We start from the raw sequence: 20,937 nt of genomic DNA on the forward strand, positions 1-20,937 counted from the left end.
GTTTGAGCTATGCAATGTGCGAATAGGATACGCAAATACTTTCACAATGCATAGTTATTTTGGAGTTGAGGCTAATCGTTTTGGGAACATTATATTCAGTCAGTGGGCACACGTGTGTCATGAACCACATTATCGTGAACAAAAATAGTGGAATCGGTGGTTTGCTTTAAAATTAAAAGTCCCTCATTGCAACATGTAAACTGATACAAATAGTGGAATCATGACACAGACTAGATCATGCTTAACAAGGGTGGCAATGGCATGTTATATATACAGTATATATATATATTCAACAAAATACAATAATTTGTTCATTTGAAAAAATAACAAATCAGTTGAAATTGCACAGTGGATGTGTCAGACATCAGAATTGCATTGGGGCATATTTATACATGTATGTACTGAGTTTTCATCAATATTGGCGCCATACCTATGAGTCTTGAACACAACTGTGAAGAGTTTACACAAACATTAGCATTGTAGCGCTTATTGAAGGACTTTAAATGTGTGAAATTAACTCATTATTGATGTTTGTTGAATTTAAATAACATTCCAATTTGGTTTAATATTCTAGTTCAAGTGTGGCATGATTCAATTCTTTTTGAGTATGCAGCAGATGTAATGGGGGACTTTTATTTTGAAGTCAACCCGCCGATTCCACTATTGATGCACAAGCTAATATTGTTCACGACACACCACACATGGCCCGACATTCAATGGGCCAGCCTGCAAATTCCGATTTGTCAATACATCTTGCTGAGATGTCAGTCCACCATTCTGTCCTCGCCTAAAGATTGATTAAAAATAAAATAACATTGATTGATGTCCAAATTCTGCGGCTGCCGAGATGAAGATTACGGATAGCGTGTTGCGAAGTTTTAGGGTTGCTAGGACATTCCGGGAGAATTCGCAGAAAGTCAACTGTGTGGACTACAGCTCGAACGGCGAGAGTGCAATATCTAGTAGCGACGACGACTCCATTGTTTTATATGACTGTCAGGAGGGAAAGTGAGCACAATTAATCTTGTTTCATCGGCTGCAGTTTGCATACCGTAACCTATACGTGCACAAAACTGGCTAGAAGACACATTTTCTGTGTGGGGCCTGTTGTTTGGGAACTTCCCCGAGCTCAAGTCCCACATGGAGGTCGATTGTTCAAGTGGGCAAAAAAAGGTGTCCGAAAATATAATAATTCATGTTGTATTACAATTATAATCCAAGGCTGGAAAATTATACACCCATCAAGGCATGGTTAATAATACTGTACAGTTTAAATACAAATAGTTGGCATAGAATGGAGATTATTTTATTAGAAGAAAACGGAAACACATTGCATTACATAACCACAACATATATAACTTTGACATAAGTTACTGTGAATGAGAGAGAATCAAACGAAGCTTTAATGTAACGTATTGTCAAATTGTCTTGTGTCATCATGTCCCCTTCTGCCCACACCCCACTTCAGACCAATACGGACCCTGTACAGTAAGAAGTACGGAGTAGACCTTATCCGGTATACACATGGGGATGCCAACACAGTGGTCTACAGCTCCAACAAACTAGATGGTAGGAATTTCTGGAAGTTGGAACAGCTCTAATGCTGCGTTTACACATGCAGCCCAATTATGATATTTTTTCCACCAATTGGTCTTTTGACCAATCGCATATTTTTACAGCAAATCATTTTCAGGGCTGATCGGATTGGACAGAATACCAACGAGTGAAAAAAATATTAGAATTGGCCTGCCTGTGTAAACACAGCCTAATAAACAAAGTGGTCAAGCCAACATGGTATGTTAGTGTGTGCAGTGTTTTCCCTGTATTTTATAAAGTGGGGCGCAAAGATGCTAAAAACATGATGGGCTGCTTCCATTAAATTAAATCAAACACGTGTCTGTGTCAGTTTTACAAAAGTATGACCTCACTCATGTCTTCTCTGTGACTCATCCAGATACCATCCGATACCTGTCTCTCACTGACAACAAGTACATCCGCTACTTCCCTGGGCACACTGATAGGTGAGACAACACTTTTGAGGGATTCATATACAGTTAATGGTTGTTTGGGCACTAACATTGATTACACACTGTGTGGATGTTGCCAGGGTTGTTGCTCTCTCCATGTCACCGGTGGATGACACATTTATCTCTGGTTCCTTGGATATGACCATACGACTCTGGGACCTGCGCTCTCCAAACTGTCAGGTGAATAAGAGCAGCCTTTAGAAGCCACAATTCTTTCACTGTGCTCTTTAGATGAGCTTGGGAAAAGACATATCAATGTATTTTATATCATGTAACAGGCCTTGAAATGTGTGTTTCTTTTTCTTAGGGTCTTACTAATCCTTTGGGGAAGCCTGTTTGCTCCTATGACCCCGAGGGCCTGATATTCGCTGCTGGGGTCGATTCTGAGGCGATTAAACTGTACGACCTCCGCTCCTTTGACAAGGTAACATTGAAAATGTGTGTGAAATGTATTAGTGTTTGTAATGTACTATTTGTTTATTATGTATGTACAGTGCCAGTGAAATGTTTGGACACCTACTCATTCATGTTCTACAGTGTAGAATAATAGTGAAGACATCAAAACTATGAAATAACACATATGGAATCATGTAGTAACTGAAAAACTATTAAACAAATCAAAATATATTTTAGATTTTAGATTCTTCAAAGTAGCCACCCTTTGCCTTGATGACAGCTTTGTACACTCTTGGCATTCTCTCAATCAGCTTCACCTGGAATGCTTTTCCAACAGTCTTGAAGAAGTACCCACATATGCAGAGCACTTGTTGGCTGCTTTTCCTTCACTCTGCAGTCCAACTCATCCCAAACAATCTCAATTGGGTTGAGGTTGGGTGATTGTGGAGGCCAGGTCATCTGATGCAGCACTCCATCACTCTCCTTCTTGGTCAAATAGCCCTCACACAGGCTGAAGGTGTGTTTTGGGTCATTGTCCAGTTGCAAAACATATGATAGTCCCACTAAGCACAAACCAGATGGTATGGCTTATCGCTGCAGAATACTGTGGTAGCCATGCTGGTTAAGTGTACCTTGAATTCTAAATAAATCACTGACAGTGTCACCAGCAAAGCACCATCACACCTCCTCCTCCATGCTTCATGGTGGGAACCACACATGCGGAGATCATCCGTACACCTACTCTGCGTCTCACAAAGACACGGTGGTTGGAACCAAAAATGTGAAATTAGGACTCATCAGACCAAAGGACAGATTTCCACCGGTCTAATGTCCATTGCTCGTGTTTCTTGGCCTAAAAGCAAGTCTCTTCTTATTGGTGTCCTTTAGTAGTGGTTTCTTTGCAGCATTTCAACCATGAATGCCTGATTCACGCAGTCTTCTCTGAACAGTTGATATTGAGATGTGTCTGTTACTTGAACTCTGTGAAGCATTTATTTGGGCTGCAATTTCTGAGGCTGGTAACTCGAATGAACTTATCCTCTGCAGCAGTGGTAACTCTGGGTCTTCCTTTCCTGTGGCAGTCCTCATGAGAGGCAGTTTCATCATAGTGCTTGATGGTTTTTGCGACTGCACTTGAAGAAACTTTCAAAGTTCTTGAAATTTTCAGAATTCACTGACCTTCATGTCTTAAAGTAATGATGGACTGTCGTTTCTTTTGCTTATTTGAGCTGTTCTTGCCATAATACGGACCTTGTCTTTAACCAAATAGGGATATCTTCTGTATTCCACCTCTACCTTGTCACAAAACAACTGATTGGCTCAAACACATTAAGAAGGAAAGAAATTCTACAAACACATTAAGAAGGAAAGAAATTCTACAAATTAACTTTTAACAAGGCACACCTGTTGAGAGAATGCCGAGAGTGTGCAAAGATGAGATGGATGCCGGAGTGGATGGCTGCCGTTTTATGGGCTCTTAACCAACCGTGCAATTATTTTTATTTTTTTCGCATTGTTTGTAACTTATTTTGTACATAATGTTGCTGCTACTGTCTCTTATGACCGAAAAGACCTTCTGGACATCAGAACAGCGATTACTCACCTTGAACTGGACAAATAATCTTTCTTTAATGAGTCGGATGAGAGGGATTTACTCTAGACACCAGACAAGGTCCTCATCCGCATCATTCGCAGGAGAAAGAGACGGCGATATTGCAGAAGGAGATCGGGGTGCCTTGTGAGGATCCAGCGACGAGTGGCTAATCTGCCTTTTCCATCGGTGCTATTGGCCAATGTACAATCTTTGGATAATAAAGTGGACGAACTACAAGCACGTATATCCTACCAACAGGACATTAAAAACTGTAATATCTTATGTTTCACAGAGTCGTGGCTGAACAACGACATGAATAACATACAGCTGGCGGGTTATACACTATCGGCAGGATAGAACAGCAGCCTCTGGTAAGACAAGGGGTGGCGTTCTATGTGTATTCGTAAACAACAGCTGGTGCACGATATCTAAGGAAGTCTCAAGGTTTTGCTCGCCTGGGCTAGTGTAGATCATGATAAGCTGTAGACCACACTATCTACCAAGAGTTTTAATCTATATTCTTCATAGCTGTCTATTTACCACCACAAACCGATGCTGGCACAAAGACTGCACTGAGCTGTATATGACCATAAGAAAACAGTAAACCGCTCATCCAGAGGTGGCGCTCCTAGTGGCCTGGGACTTTAACGCAGGGGAACTAAAATCCGTTTGACCTCATTTCTACCAGCATGTTAAATGTGCAATCAGAGGGGAAAAAACTCTAGACCACCTTTACTCCGCACACAGAGACATGTACAAAGCTCGCCCTCCATTTGGCAAATTTGACCATAATTCTATCCTCCTGATTCCTACTTACAAGCAAAAACTTAAGCAGGAAGCCCAAGTGACTGGGTCAATAAAAAAGTGGTCACATGAAGCAGATGCAAAACTACAGGACTGTTTTGCTAGCACAGACTGGAATATTTTCTGGGATTCTTCAGATGGCATTGAGGAGTACACTACATCAGTCACTGGCTTCATCAATAAGTGCATCGATGACATCGTCCCCACAGTGACTGTACGTACATACCCCAACCAGAAGCTATGGATTATAGGCAACATCCTCAGTGAGCTAAAGGGTAGAGCTTCCGATTTCAAGGAGCGGGACTCTAACCCGGAAGCTTATAAGAAATCCCGCAATGCCCTCCGATCAACCATCAAACAGGCAAAGCGTCAATACAGGACTAATTCTTACTACATCGGCTCCAACACTCGTCTTATGTGGCAGGGCTTGCAAACTATTACATGCTACAAAGGGAAGCACAGCTGCAAGCTGCCCAGTGATACGAGCCTACCAGACAAGCTAAATTACTTCTATACTCGCTTCGAGGCAAGTAACACTGAAACATGCATGAGAGCATCAGCTGTTCCGGACAACTGTGTGATCACATGCTCTGTAGCCAATGTAAGCCCTTCAAACAGCTCAACATTCACAAGGCCGCAGGGCCAGAAGAATTACCAGGACGTGTACTCCGAGCATGCGCTGACCAACTAGCAAGTGTCTTCACTGACATTTTTCAACCTCTCCCTGTCTGAGTCTGTAATACCAACATGTTTCAAGCAGACCACCATAGTAACTGTGCCCAAGAACACTAAGGTAACCTTCCCAAATGACTACCGACCAGTAGCACTCATGTCTGTAGCCATGAAGTGCTTTGAAAGGCTGGTCATGGCTCACATCAACACCATTATCCCAGAAACTCTAGACGCACTCCAATTTGCATACCACCCCAACAGATCTATTGCACTCCACACTGCCCTTTCACAGCTGGACAAAAGGAACACCTATGTGAGAATGCTATTCATTGACTACAGCTCAGCGTTCAACACCATAGTGCCCTCAAAGCTCATCACTAAGCTAAGGACTGAAAAGATAATTATGTTCTCCAGGTACATCACCCAATTTAATTATATTACTCTCAGTCTGCAAACCAGAATTTGTAAGATCCTGGTCGAATGAAACAGACGGAGGCCCAGCTAAATAGTCAAAGGTTTATTCACGGAACGTTCTGAAGTCAAGAATACAAATCAATTCATTTTATACTGACTTCTCACGCCCACACATGCACACAAACATACACAAACACTGTCTGTCTCACTTCCCAGCCGACAGAGATAGTGACTTTGTCCTTCAAATCAAATCAAATCAAATTTTTATTTGTCACATACACATGGTTAGCAGATGTTAATGCGAGTGTAGCGAAATGCTTGTGCTTCTAGTTCCGACAATGCAGTGATAACCAACAAGTAATCTAACTAACAATTCTAAAACTACTGTCTTATACACAGTGTAAGGGGATAAAGAATATGTACATAAGGATATATGAGTGAGTGATGGTACAGAGCAGCATACAGTAGATGGTATCGAGTACAGTATATACATATGAGATGAGTATGTAAACAAAGTGGCATAGTTAAAGTGGCTAGTGATACATGTATTACATAAGGATGCAGTCGATGATGTAGAGTACAGTATATACGTATGCATATGAGATGAATAATGTAGGGTAAGTAACATTATATAAGGTAGCATTGTTTAAAGTGGCTAGTGATATATTTACATCATTTCCCATCAATTCCCATTATTAAAGTGGCTGGAGTTGGGTCAGTGTCAATGACAGTGTGTTGGCAGCAGCCACTCAATGGTGGCTGTTTAACAGTCTGATAGCCTTGAGATAGAAGCTGTTTTTCAGTCTCTCAGTCCCAGCTTTGATGCACCTGTACTGACCTCGCCTTCTGGATGATAGCGGGGTGAACAGGCAGTGGTTCGGGTGGTTGATGTCCTTGATGATCTTTATGGCCTTCCTGTAACATCGGGTGGTGTAGGTGTCCTGGAGGGCAGGTAGTTTGCCCCGGTGATGCGTTGTGCAGACCTCACTACCCTCTGGAGAGCCTTACGGTTGAGGGCGGAGCAGTTGCCGTACCAGGCGGTGATACAGCCCGCCAGGATGCTCTCGATTGTGCATCTGTAGAAGTTCGTGAGTGCTTTTGGTGACAAGCCGAATTTCTTCAGCCTCCTGAGGTTGAAGAGGCGCTGCTGCGCCTTCTTCACGACGCTGTCAGTGTGAGTGGACCAATTCAGTTTGTCTGTGATGTGTATGCCGAGGAACTTAAAACTTGCTACCCTCTCCACTACTGTTCCATCGATGTGGATAGGGGGTGTTCCCTCTGCTGTTTCCTGAAGTCCACAATCATCTCCTTAGTTTTGTTGACGTTGAGTGTGAGGTTATTTTCCTGACACCACACTCCGAGGGCCCTCACCTCCTCCCTGTAGGCCGTCTCGTCGTTGTTGGTAATCAAGCCTACCACTGTTGTGTCGTCCGCAAACTTGATGATTGAGTTGGAGGCGTGCGTGGCCACGCAGTCGTGGGTGAACAGGGAGTACAGGAGAGGGCTCAGAACGCACCCTTGTGGGGCCCCGTGTTGAGGATCAGCGGGGAGGAGATGTTGTTGCCTACCCTCACCACCTGGGTGCGGCCCGTCAGGAAGTCCAGTACCCAGTTGCACAGGGCGGGGTCGAGACCCAGGGTCTCGAGCTTGATGACGAGCTTGGAGGGTACTATGGTGTTGAATGCCGAGCTGTAGTCGATGAACAGCATTCTCACATAGGTATTCCTCTTGTCCAGGTGGGTTAGGGCAGTGTGCAGTGTGGTTGAGATTGCATCGTCTGTGGACCTATTTGGGCGGTAAGCAAATTGGAGTGGGTCTAGGGTGTCAGGTAGGGTGGAGGTGATATGGTCCTTGACTAGTCTCTCAAAGCACTTCATGATGACGGAAGTGAGTGCTACGGGGCGGTAGTCGTTTAGCTCAGTTACCTTAGCTTTCTTGGGAACAGGAACAATGGTGGCCCTCTTGAAGCATGTGGGAACAGCAGACTGGTATAGGGATTGATTGAATATGTCCGTAAACACACCGGCCAGCTGGTCTGCGCATGCTCTGAGGGCGCGGCTGGGGATGCCGTCTGGGCCTGCAGCCTTGCGAGGGTTAACACGTTTAAATGTCTTACTCACCTCGGCTGCAGTGAAGGAGAGACCGCATGTTTTCGTTGCAGGCCGTGTCAGTGGCACTGTATTGTCCTCAAAGCGGGCAAAAGTAATTTAGTCTGCCTGGGAGCAAGACATCCTGGTCCGTGACTGGGCTGGGTTTCTTCTTGTAGTCCGTGATTGACTGTAGACCCTGCCACATGCCTCTTGTGTCTGAGCCATTGAATTGAGATTCCACTTTGTCCCTGTACTGACGCTTAGCTTGTTTAATAGCCTTGCGGAGGGAATAGCTGCATTGTTTATATTCGGACATGTTACCAGACACCTTGCCCTGATTAAAAGCAGTGGTTCGCGCTTTCAGTTTCACGCGAATGCTGCCATCAATCCACGGTTTCTGGTTTGGGAATGTTTTTATCGTTGCTATGGGAACGACATCTTCGACGCACGTTCTAATGAACTCGCACACCGAATCAGCGTATTCGTCAATATTTTCATCTGACGCAATACGAAACATGTCCCAGTCCACGTGATGGAAGCAGTCTTGGAATGTGGAGTCAGCTTGGTCTGACCAGCGTTGGACAGACCTCAGCGTGGGAGCCTCTTGTTTAAGTTTCTGCCTGTAGGCAGGGATCAACAAAATGGAGTCGTGGTCAGCTTTTCCGAAAGGGGGCGGGGCAGGGCCTTATATGCGTCGCGGAAGTTAGAGTAACAATGATCCAAGGTTTTACCACCCCTGGTTGCGCAATCGATATGCTGATAAAATTTAGGGAGTCTTGTTTTCAGATTAGCTTTGTTAAAATCCCCAGCTACAATGAATGCAGCCTCCGGATAAATGGTTTCCAGTTTGCAAAGAGTTAAATAAAGTTCGTTCAGAGCCATCGATGTGTCTGCTTGGGGGATATATACGGCTGTGATTATAATCGAAGAGAATTCTCTTGGAAGATAATGCGGTCTACATTTGATTGTGAGGAATTCTAAATCAGGTGAACAGAAGGATTTGAGTTCCTGTATGTTTCCTTCATCACACCATGTCTTGTTAGTCATGAGGCATACGCCCCCGCCGCTCTTCTTACCAGAAAGATGTTTGTTTCTGTCGGCGCGATGCGTGGAGAAACCCGTTGGCTGCACCGCATCGGATAGCGTCTTCCCAGTAAGCCATGTTTCCGTGAAGCAGAGAACATTGCAGTCTCTGATGTCCCTCTGGAATGCTACCCTTGCTCGGATTTCATCAACCTTGTTGTCAAGAGACTGGACATTGGCAAGAAGAATGCTGGGGAGTGGTGCGCGATGTGCCCTTGTCCGGAGTCTGACCAGAAGACCGCTACGTTTCCCTCTTTTTCGGAGTCGTTTTCTTGGGTCGCTGCATGCGATCCATTCCGTTGTCCTGTTTGTAAGGCAGAACACAGGATCCGCGTCGCGGAAAACATATTCTTGGTCGTACTGATGGTGAGTTGACGCTGATCTTATATTCAGTAGTTCTTCTCGACTGTATGTAATGAAACCTAAGATGACCTGGGGTACTAATGTAAGAAATAACACGTAAAAAAACAAAAAACTGCATAGTTTCCTAGGAACGCGAAGCGAGGCGGCCATCTCTGTCGGCTCCTTGAGACGTACTCTCCGTTCTCTCCCAAATCTCTAGTCAAGGTTGGCACCAAGCTCAGACAGTCTGTTTAAAATACCATAAAGGCATATTGTTTTACCCTAATTCTGACGGACTACACATTTATTGATTATGATTTCATACATTCTAATCAATTCCATACAATTATATGTTTCAGGGCGGAATATTCTAATCATTCAATTAACAGACAATCCTCACCTATCAAGGACCTTGGGACTAAACACCTCCCTCTGCAACTGGATCCTGGACTTCCTGACGGGCCACCCCCAGGTGGTAAGGGTAGGTAACAGCACATCTGCCACGCTGATCCTCAACATGGGGGCCCCTCGGGGGTGTGTGCTCAGTCCCCTCCTGTACTCCCTGTTCATCCATGACTGCATGGCCAGGCACGACTCCAACACCATCATTAACTTTGCAGACGACACAACAGTGGTAGGCCTGATCACCGACAACGACGAGACAGCCTATAGGGAGGAGGTCAGAGACCTGGCCAAGTGGTGCCAGAATAACAACCTCTCCCTCAACGTGATCAAGACAAAGGAGATGATTGTGGACTACAGGAAAAGGAGGACCGAGCACGCCCCCATTCTCATCAATGGGGCTGCAGTGGAGCAGGTTGAGAGCTTTAAGTTCCTTGGTGTCCACATCACCAACAAACTAACATGGTCCAAGCACACCAAGACAGTCGTGAAGAGGGCACGACAAAACCTATTCCCCCTTAGGAGACTGAAAAGATTTGGCATGGATTCTCAGATCCTTAAAAAGTTCTTCAGCTGCACCATCGAGAGCATCCTGACTGGTTTTGGTTATTACACGATTCCATGTGTTATTTCATAGTTTTGATGTAGAAAATAGTAAAATAAAGTAAAACCCTGGAATGAGTAGGAATGTCCAAACTTTTGACTGGTAGTGTGTGTGTGTGGTTTTACCATTGCAAAATGTGTATGATGATCGCCCTCAGTTGTGAGTTGCTCTGGTGATGTCAATTTGTTGTTTACTTGTGTTCAGGGCCCATTCGCCTCCTTTGAGACTCTGTTTAGCCGTGTCTGTGAGTGGACTGGACTGAAGTTCAGCAGGGACGGGAAGCAGATTCTCATTTCTACCAACGGGGGTGCTATTCGGATCCTAGATGCCTTTAATGGAGCCGTGCTGCACACTTTCTCAGTGAGAGAACCGTTACCACACTGCACTGATAGACCCGGAAGTGCATATTCTTCACACACACATCTACGAGTATGCACGTCACAGGAGGTTGTTAGCACCTTAATTGGGGAGAACGGGCTCGTGGTAATGTCTGGAGCGGAATTAGTGGAATGGTATCAAATACGTTAAACACCTGGTTTCCATGTGTTCCCGCCATCATTATTAGCCGTTCTCCGCTCAGCAGCATCCTGTGATGCACATAGCTGTGTCTAGTAAATACATAGTTGTTTTCGGACTGGCTGAATCAAACGTGTCTCCCCTGTGTGTTCTGTAGGGCTACAACAACAGTAAAGGCATTTCATTGGAGGCCTGCTTCACCCCAGACTCAGACTTTGTCATGATTGGTAAGCCCGACACCTCCAATTCCCAACATTAGGACTTAGCAAACTGTCTTACCCAGCCCTCCCTGATCCACCAAAGTCTGTCAGAACAACTCAACACAATTTCAAGTCTGAAGCACTCAAGCCAATTCCAGAGTCACCAATTACCCATTTGACCCCATGAACTGATATTATTACTCTGCCTATCAGTCCATATGTTTGTCAAAATGTTCTCCCCCAATCCATAACCACCTAACCCTCATGTTGTCCTTTATGCCCCAGGTTCAGAGGATGGGAGGGTCCATGTGTGGAGTACAGAGAGTGGGATGAAAATAGCTGTTCTGGACGGGAAGCATTCAGGACCAATCAACACACTGCAGTTTAACCCTAAATACATGACGTTTGCCAGCGCCTGCTCCAATATGGTGAGATACACAGACACACTTTCATCAGCCTAAACACACCCACACAACCATGCTTAGATACTCATTCATTGTCTCTAATTTTACCCTGCCATAATCTACCACACGCTCTCTCTTTCTCTCTTTGCAGGCGTTCTGGCTTCCCTGTGTAGGAGACTGATAAAGGTGTGGGACCACAGAGACAAACTGTCCTCATCATTACCCAGGATGCCTTTCTCCTTTCATGTTGCTGAGTATACAGAGACCGAACACTACTCTAATATGAAATTGTAGGCACATTAAGGCATTGGTGAAAGGGATTCCACTGACGATTAACCACGAGGAGAACTGTCACTCTGTAAACTGATTTATTTGCCAAATGGGGAAGGTTACATGAGGGAATCACTAGAGCTGTGGGAGACAGTAGTTATTGTCCACTGTGATAGGTGCTTGTTGAAAAGTTTTTATGAGTAGAGAATACCTGTGGTGTACTACTGACAAACACTTGTTTTTATACATTTCGTTTTTTTCAACTGTGATTCTGAGCAAGGTGCTACAATGTATTAATTAGCAGACAATTATGACCTTTTAACTTTTTAATACAGTGACAACTCCAATCAAGTATGCATTTTAACTGCGGAGACACGTTTTATTGGGAATTCAATATTTGTTTTATTTTGTACTGTTTATTCAGAAAGTATTAAAGTGTTTTACGTCTAATGTACTTAAACTGGTGTTTTTCATTGGTGAAAACAATATGTGTGCGTGCACATACTGTACAGTGTACCTGTGGTAGAATAGGGGGGGCTCTGTTGAATAATGTATAGAACCTTGGGCAGTGTACTCCTGTTTCCTGTGTCCACAGGAAGACCTGTGTTTCCACGGGTACCTGTGTCACGTGTCCTGCTGCTTCACCCCTGCACCTCTCACAGTAGCGGAGCAGGAGCTGCAGCGAATAAAAATCACAGAGGTAAAGCAAAGAGGAGTGTGTGTGCTAAATATCCACCAGTATATTATGTATTACCCATATATGATGTAGGCCAGTACTGTAAAATATTTGTTATACCTTTTGTATGATGTGTAGTACATGTTGTCAGCCATATGGGGTTGCCTCTGTAATATGCCATCCAGGACAAGGTTGTATGGGTAAGCTATGGTTCTTCTCTGTCTTTTCACACGTGTGTATTTTGTGTCTTTGCGTGCGTCTGTGTGGGTATGCATGCTAACTGTTTCAGGTGTATGTGTGTGTGTCTGTACGTGTGCAAGTATGTTTGCAATGTGCGGATGTGTGTGAGAGAGAAGGGGGAGGTACGAGAGCGAGATATGCCCACAGGATGAGCATAGAAGGCTAAGCAACACTCCCAGCGGACGAGCAAAGGTTTGTCCCTCCCTCTCATCTATAATTCGGTACTGAAGACTTTTGAAGAGAGGCTTGCTCCCCAATGTTTCCTCTAAACTGCGTGCGGGCGCGCAGTAGCCCCAGGACTTCCTCGCAGCTCCCGGGGACTGGCGTGCAGAAGAAATACTGGATCAGCCCATTGATAGAAGCACGATTGAATTTCACTCAACTTTCTAGAGTTTTCCCTGTTAGTTAACACAATCAAATTTCCCTTTATTGGGGGAATTGTGATCGAATCAACGCAATATTAGACACTTTCAATGCAACATCCCGAAAAAAATGAACTATGCAAGAGATTTTGTTTATAGGCAGAAGGCATCGGAGTGGGATTCTATTGCATTGACACTCAAGACTCAACCCATTCTCTACACAGACCAGTGCGACATAACCAATCAGAGCTGCATTAGGCCTATATGCAAATAGACCCTTGCCATATATGGATCTGTACTGTTTACTTTGAACTGGACTGTGTTTACAGCTGTGGTCATGAGTAGATGTGCTTGTTTTGAGATCAAAGCAAGAGCTGCATGTAGCCACGTGTGCACATTTTGTTCATATCCTTTGCAAGTTAGTGACTTATTAGCCCAGTTATAGAGGAGGGAGGGATTGCTTCCTACAAGAGCACAAAACGCATACATTTCTAGACATCTTTGAAAAGCTAGTTAAGTAAATACATTTTTTATGTCTTAAAGGGGCAGTGTTGTATTTTGAGACAGATTTGAATAAGCTAAGTAGCCAAGAGGCAGAGGGTAGCATAATTAGTCTTATTCTCTGTAATAATCATGTGGGAATAATAATGCATTTTATTTTGTAAAGTGGTTTCTTGCATCAAACAACACAACACCATTTTCAGTCACCTCCTTGTCTGAAGGACAAGTGGATAAACAGGTTAATGTTTATTCCTGCATGTTTTTCTTTTTTCAAAAGTCTCATGGAATGTAGGCCTACATTGTACACCACACGTTGGCTGCTACTTTAGGCTGAATGACAGAACAGCTATTTCCATGTTAATATGTTATGGGATGCAGTTTCTCTATTGTTTTTGATGGTAGGCCTCCCCAGTAGGCCTACATTATGATCAAATAGCCACATTTGGCCACTGTTAAAACTGTACAGCCTCAGTGTTCACACAACGTTCAAGTTTGCGCTCAGCAGACCTGAAATCTGCTCAGTGCTGTAAAACTTTGACAGAACATTACTTGCTCCTCATCTTTAAGCCACAAGACACATTTTATACAAAGGTTTTCACCTGCATCTCTTTTTTTTCTTATGGGCCTGGCATTCCCTTTACAGGAGGAGGTCAAGCTCTCTCTGCAGCAACTCAAGCAGAAACGTATCAACTCCATACAGCTGGTGAGCTGGCCTCACATAACAAACATACAAAACAAATATTTCCTCTTCGCTTGTGGACCCTCGGACTTCAGTGAACAACAAAACAGCTTTCTGTGACCAGCCGCTAAAACTTCTCCAAGTGAAACCTTCATACCATAACCACTAACCGCTACACAACCTACATCGTGGTCACCATATTAACGTTACAGTCAACAAGCTAGAAATCCCTAGAACACACGCGTTAGTACAAAACAACCAAACCAAAAACAAGGACATTTCTAAGTGACCCCAAATTTTTGAACGGTAAGTGTATATTTTGTACACAATAAAGAAGGTCAATTACGAGTCAACATTTAATATTGCTCCCAGGGGTGATCAAAGCTCAGAACGCTTATATTCTTGATCTGACAGTTCTAATTGCGCATGCCTATTTGCAAACAAGTGGAATCATGAACAGTGGTTCATTATGTTCGCTTGTGTCCCCCGGATTTGCCTCCTGAATTTGCCTTTTTAGAGACGCGAAACAAACTACCCCAGCTTGGAGTCAGCTCAAGTAGGCAACTACAGAGGCTGCTGACAGTGTGTTTGTGAGAGGCCGGACCAAAGGCAATTTTAAAACCATCAGCCAGGTGGCTAGCTGCCGGCAGAGACTTCTATTGCAGTAACGTGGCCTCCAACTGCTCTTAAATGCAAGTAAAACTAAATGCATGCTCTTCAACCGATCGCTGCCCGCACCTTCCCGCCCGTCTAGCATCACTACTCTGGACGGTTCTGACTTAGAACATGTGTACAAATACCTAGGTGTCTAGTTTGACTGTAAACTCTCCTTCCAGACCCACACGCGTCTCCAATCCAAAATTAAATCTAGAATCGTCTTCCTATTTCGCAACAAAGCATCCTTCACTCATGCTGCCAAACATACCCTCGTAAAACTGACCATCCTACCGATCCTCGATTTCGCCGATGTCATTTACAAAATAGCCTCCAACACTCTACTCAGGGAATTGGATGCAGTCTATCATTCTATAATTGCTATATTGTAATTACTTCTCCACCATGGCCTATTTATTGCCTTACCTCCCTTATCTTACCTCATTTGCACACACTGTATATAGACTTTTTCTACTGTATTATTGACTGTATGTTTGTTTGTTCCATGTGTAACTCTGTTATTGTATGTCTCGAACTGCTTTGCTTTATCTTGGCCAGGTCGCAGTTGTAAATTATAACTTGTTCAAAACTAGGCTACCTGGTTAAATAGAGGTGAAATTAAAAAATATATATTTTTAAAAAACGTTGAAGGACTTTGGCTAGTATTAATTAGCCAGCTAGAATGATGAAGTTAGAAGTTTATGTTAAACGGAGAAAAACATAGGCTACTAAGTTCTCATAATTACTTTGCTTTACAGAGAGTCGGCTACTGAGACAGAGTGATGTGGCACTCAGTGGTGAGGCTGAGGCAGGCTGCAATGCATTCAGGAGGAAGTAGAGGAGACCGAGAGAGAGAGAGAGAGTGGAATCAAGCAGAGAGAGGGGTTAGTACAGTGGTTCTCAAATGTGGGGCAGGGGAAAATTGGCACTAATCTTATCAAACAAGTTAGGAACTTAAAGAAAAGAAGACATGTTTCAATATGAACATCTCCACATGGCCTATCTTCCCTTATAGACCTGCATAAAAATGCAGTCAATACAGTTCCAAAAATGAAATACGTTTTTGTTTATATCTGTGGTTGGTTGTCTTAATATTGGGCTCCCGAGTGGCGCACCGGTCTAAAGCACTGCATCTCAGTTCAAGAGGTGTCACTACAGTCCCTGGTTTGAATCCAGGCTGTATCCGTCCGTGATTGGGCGACGCACAATTGGCCCAGCGTCGTTCGGTTTTGGCCGGGGTAGGCCGTCATTGTAAATAAGATTTTTTTCTTTACTGACTTGCCAAGTTAAATAACGGTTAAATAAAAAAGAAAAACAATTATCTTGATAGCTTACCCATTACCCACCTTTTTACCACTACATCACTGATAGCAATACAGAAACATAAGAAATATTGTAATAATTCATGTGATAATACGATCATCTGTGTGCTCCATTGATGTCTGTTTGTGTGGAGCTTGATTATTAATGCCTAGGAATACAAATGTGAACACTGTAATTTGAGAGAATAACTAGCTACGTAAAGAGTTGATGATCCATTTCATCATTACAACTGATTGAACAGTTGCTGATGCTACGTGACAGTGTGAGTCATTTCTCATATTTCCCCCCTTTCGGGGGTATAACATTACAATTGTATAGCTAATAGGCTATGTGTTTGTCGATCAACTGAGGTGAATGAACCTACAGCAGCCAAGGTGATAATGGCTGGGCTCATATCTGCTTGTTCTCCAAATAGCATTTTAAAGGTCTCTGATTACATAGAAATGCAGTAAATTAGCTCCAACTTTCCAAAAAATGGTCTGTGGGTTTACTAACATGTGAGTTCTCGTTTGTTGACTATAATGTTTAATATGGTGACGATGTAGGCTGTGAGAATGCTATTCATTGACTACACCATAGTACCTTCAAGCTCATCACTAAGCTAAGGATCCTGGGACTAAACACCTCCCTCTGCAACTGGATCCTGGACTTCCTGACGGGCCGCCCCCAGGTGGTGAGGGTAGGTAGCAACACATCTGCCACGCTGATCCTCAACACTGGAGCTCCCCAGGGGTGCGTGCTCAGTCCCCTCCTGTACTCCCTGTTCACCCACGACTGCATGGCCAGGCACGACTCCAACACCATCATTAAGTTTGCAGAAGACACAACAGTGGTAGGCCTGATCACCGACAATGACGAGACAGCCTATAGGGAGGAGGTCAGAGACCTGGCCAGGTGGTGGAGGAAACAACAACCTATCCCTCAACGTAACCAAGACTAAGGAGATGATTGACTCCTGAACAGGTAATCAAATGGCTACCCGGACTATTTGCATTGTGTGCCCCCCCCAAACCCCTCTTTTACGCCGCTGCTACTCTCTGTTTACCATATATGCATAGTCACTTTAACTATGCGTTCATGTACATAGTACCTCAATTGGCCCGACCAACCAGTGCCCCTGCACATTGGCTAACCGGGCTATCTGTCCCTCCACCCACCAACCCCCCTTTTACACTACCACTACTCTCTATTCATCATATATGCATAGTCACTTTAACCATATCTACAGTTGTGGCCAAAAGTTTTGAGAATGACACAAATATACATTTTCACGAAGCCTGCTGCCTCAGTGTCTTCAGATACTTTTGATGTTACTATGGAATACTGAAGTATAATTACAAGCATTTCATAAGTGTCAAAGGCTTTTATTGACAATTACATGAAGTTGATGAAAAGAGTATTTGCAGTGTTGACCCTTCTTTTTCAAGACCTCTGCAATCCACCCTGGCATGCTGTCAATTAACTTCTGGGCCACATCCTGACTGATAGCAGCCCATTCTTGCATAATCAATGCTTGGAGTTTGTCAGTATTTGTGGGTTTTTGTTTGTCCACCCGCCTCTTAAGGATTGACCACAAGTTCTCAATGGGATTAAGGTCTAGGGAGTTTCCTGGCCTTGGACCCAAAATATTGATGTTTTGTTCCCCGAGCCACTTAGTTATCACTTTTGCCTTATGGCAAGGTGCTTCATCATGCTGGAAAAGGCATTGGTCGTCACCAAACTGTTCCTGGATGGTTGGGAGAAGTTGTTCTCGGAGGATGTGTTGGTACCATTCTTTATTCATGGCTGTGTTCTTAGGCAAAATTGTGAGTCAGCCCACTCCCTTGGCTGAGAAGCAACCCCACACATGAATGGTCTCAGGATGCTTTACTGTTGGCATGACACAGGACTGATGGTAGCGCACACCTTGTCTTCTTCTGACAAGCTTTTTTTCCAGATGCCCCAAACAATCGGAAAGTGGATTCATCAGAGAAAATGACTTTACCCCAGTCCTCAGCAGTCCAATCCCTGTACCTTTTGCAGAATATCAGTCTGTCCCTGATGTTTTTCCTGGAGAGAAGTGGCTTCTTTGCTGCCCTTCTTGACACCAGGCCATACTCCAAAAATCTTCACCTCACTGTGCATGCAGATGCACTCACACCTGCCTACTGCCATTCCTGAGAAAGCTCTGTACTGGTGGTGCCCCGATTCCGCAGCTGAATCAACTTTAGGAGACGGTCCTGGCGCTTGCTGGACTTTCTTGGGCGCCCTGAAGCCTTCTTCACAACAATTGAACTGCTCTCCTTGAAGTTCTTGATGATCCGATAAATGGTTGATTTAGGTGCAATCTTACTGGCAGCAATATCTTTGCTTGTGAAGCCCTTTTTGTGCAAAGCAATGATGACGGCACATGTTTCCTTTCAGGTAACCATGGTTGACAGAAGAAGAACAATGATTCCAGTCTGTTATTCAAACTCAATCAGCATGACAGAGTGATCTCCAGCCTTGTCCTCGTCAACTCACACCTTTGTTAATCACTGACATGATGTCAGCTGGTCCTTTTGTGGCAGGGCTGAAATGCAGTGGATTTTTGTTTTTTGTGACTCAGTTCATTTGCATGGCAAAGAGGGACTTTGCAATTAATTGCAATTCATCTGATCACTCTTCCTAACATTCTGGTGTATATGCAAATTGCCATCATACAAACTGAGGCAGCAGACTGTGAAAATTAATATTTGTGTCATTCTCAAAACTTTTGGCCACGACTGTACATGTACATACTACCTTAATCAGCACAACTATCCGGTACCTGTATGTAGCCTCACTACTGTATGTAGCCTCGCTACTGTTATTTTTACGGTTGTTTTTATTTCTTTACTTACCTATTGTTCACCTAATACCTTTTTTGCACTGTTGGTTAGAGCCTGTAAGTAAGCATTTCACTGTAAGGTCTACTACACATGTTGTATTTGGGGCACGGGACAAATAAACTTTGATTTGATGAAGGTTTCACTTGGAGAAGTTTTAGCGTCTGGTCACAGAAAGCTGTTCTGTTGTTCACTGAAGTCCACAAGCGAAGGGAAAATATTTGTTTTGTATGTTTATTATGTGAGGCCAGCTCACCAGCTGTACGGAGTTGATACGTTTCTGTTTGAGTTGCTTCAGAGAGCGTTTGGCCTCCTCCTGTAAAGGGAATGCCAGGCCCGTAAGAGTCTGGTGCCTTTTGTCCAAACCAAACTCCATTGTCACCTGTAGGGGGCAACATATAACCATATAGCACACATCAATAATGGATTTAATTAGACATTAACTACAAATAACAAGTTACAGCACAAGAAAAAGTGGTTCTACACAACAAATCAATAAAAAAAAAAGAGATGCAGGTGAAAACCATATAAAATGTGTCTTTCTTGGGCCACTATACCTATACCCGCACAAGGATGTCCCCGCACAAGGAGACTAGACGGCTAGCTTGCTAGCCCTGGCCCGCTAGCTGTCTGAATCGTTGTGTCTCCAGCCAGCTTAGCTACTCACTGGACCCCTATGATCACTCGGCTATGCATGCCTCTCCCTAATGTCAATATGCCTTGTCCATTGCTGTTCTGGTTAGTGATTATTGTCTTGTTTCACTGTAGAGCCTCTAGTCCTGATAGCCTGCAGAGTTCTGTCATACTATCCAGGTCTGTGCCTAAACAATTCGAGCTTCTACTTCTAAAAATCCACCTTTCCAGAAACAAGTCTTTCCCCGTTGCCGCTTGCTATAGACCATCCTCTGCCCCCAGCTGTGCCCTGGACACCGTATGTCAACTGATTGCCCCCCTTCAGAGCTTGTGCTGCTAGGTGACCTAAACTAGGACATGCTTAACACCCGAAGCTTGATCTAAACTAATCTAAGCTTGATGCCCTCAATCTCACACAAATCATCGATGAACCTACCAGATACAACCCCAAATCAGTAAACACGGGCACCCTCATAGATATCATCCTAACCAACTTGCCCTCCAAATACACCTCTGCTGTCTTCAACCAAGATCTCAGCGATTACTGCCTCATTGCCTGCATCCGTAATGGGTCTGCGGTCAAATGACCACCCCTCATCACTTTCACATGCTCCCTAAAGCACTTCAGCGAGAAGGCCTTTCTGATTGACTTGGCCTGGGTATCCTGGAAGGATATTGGCCTCATCCCGTCAGTAGAGGATGCCTGGTTATTCTTTAAAAGTGCCTTTCTCGCCATCTTAAATAAGCATGCCCCATTCAAAAAATGTAGAACCAGGAACAGATATAGCCCTTAGTTCACTCCAGACCTGACTGCTCTTGCCCATCCTGTGGCGTACTGCACTAGCATCAAATACCCCCAGTGATATGCAACTTTTCAGGGAAGTTAGGAACCAATATACACAGGCAGTTAGGAAAGCTAAGGCTAGCTTTTTCAAACAGAAATGTGCAACCTGTAGCACAAACTAACACTGTAAAGTCCATGGAGAATAAGAGCACCTCCTCCCAGCTGCCCACTGCACTGAGGCTAGGAAACACTGGCACCACCGATAAATCCACGATAATTGAGAATTTCATTTTTTTTCTACAGCTGGCCATGCTTTCCACCTGGCTACCCCTACCCCGGTCAACTGCCCTGCACCCCCCACAGAAACTCGCCCAAGCCTCCCCTGTTTCTCCTTCACCCAAATCCAGATAGCTGATGTTCT

At 44.0% G+C, this 20,937-nt stretch overlaps 1 protein-coding gene across 3 annotated transcripts; it reads left to right on the top strand.

Annotated features, from left to right (window-relative positions):
* Positions 1–685: 685 nt before the first annotated feature.
* On the top strand, positions 686–12,272 carry LOC115142893 (WD repeat-containing protein 82-like). Of its 3 annotated transcripts, none has more exons than XM_029682717.2 (9): positions 686–1,008; positions 1,469–1,569; positions 1,955–2,021; positions 2,108–2,207; positions 2,335–2,451; positions 10,633–10,875; positions 11,102–11,171; positions 11,430–11,572; positions 11,700–12,272. In XM_029682717.2, exons 1-9 carry the CDS (start codon positions 848–850, stop codon positions 11,727–11,729), a joined length of 1,032 nt encoding a protein of 343 aa, XP_029538577.1. In that variant the 5' UTR covers positions 686–847; the 3' UTR covers positions 11,730–12,272. The 3 variants fall into 3 exon arrangements, with proteins under 3 accessions (XP_029538577.1, XP_064857787.1, XP_029538578.1); XM_065001715.1 differs by having other exon boundaries at positions 10,633–10,857; XM_029682718.2 differs by having other exon boundaries at positions 10,633–10,788.
* Positions 12,273–20,937: the final 8,665 nt, after the last annotated feature.

This window comes from Oncorhynchus nerka, linkage group LG15 (genome assembly GCF_034236695.1).
Source record: "Oncorhynchus nerka isolate Pitt River linkage group LG15, Oner_Uvic_2.0, whole genome shotgun sequence".
Lineage (NCBI taxonomy): Eukaryota > Metazoa > Chordata > Actinopteri > Salmoniformes > Salmonidae > Oncorhynchus > Oncorhynchus nerka.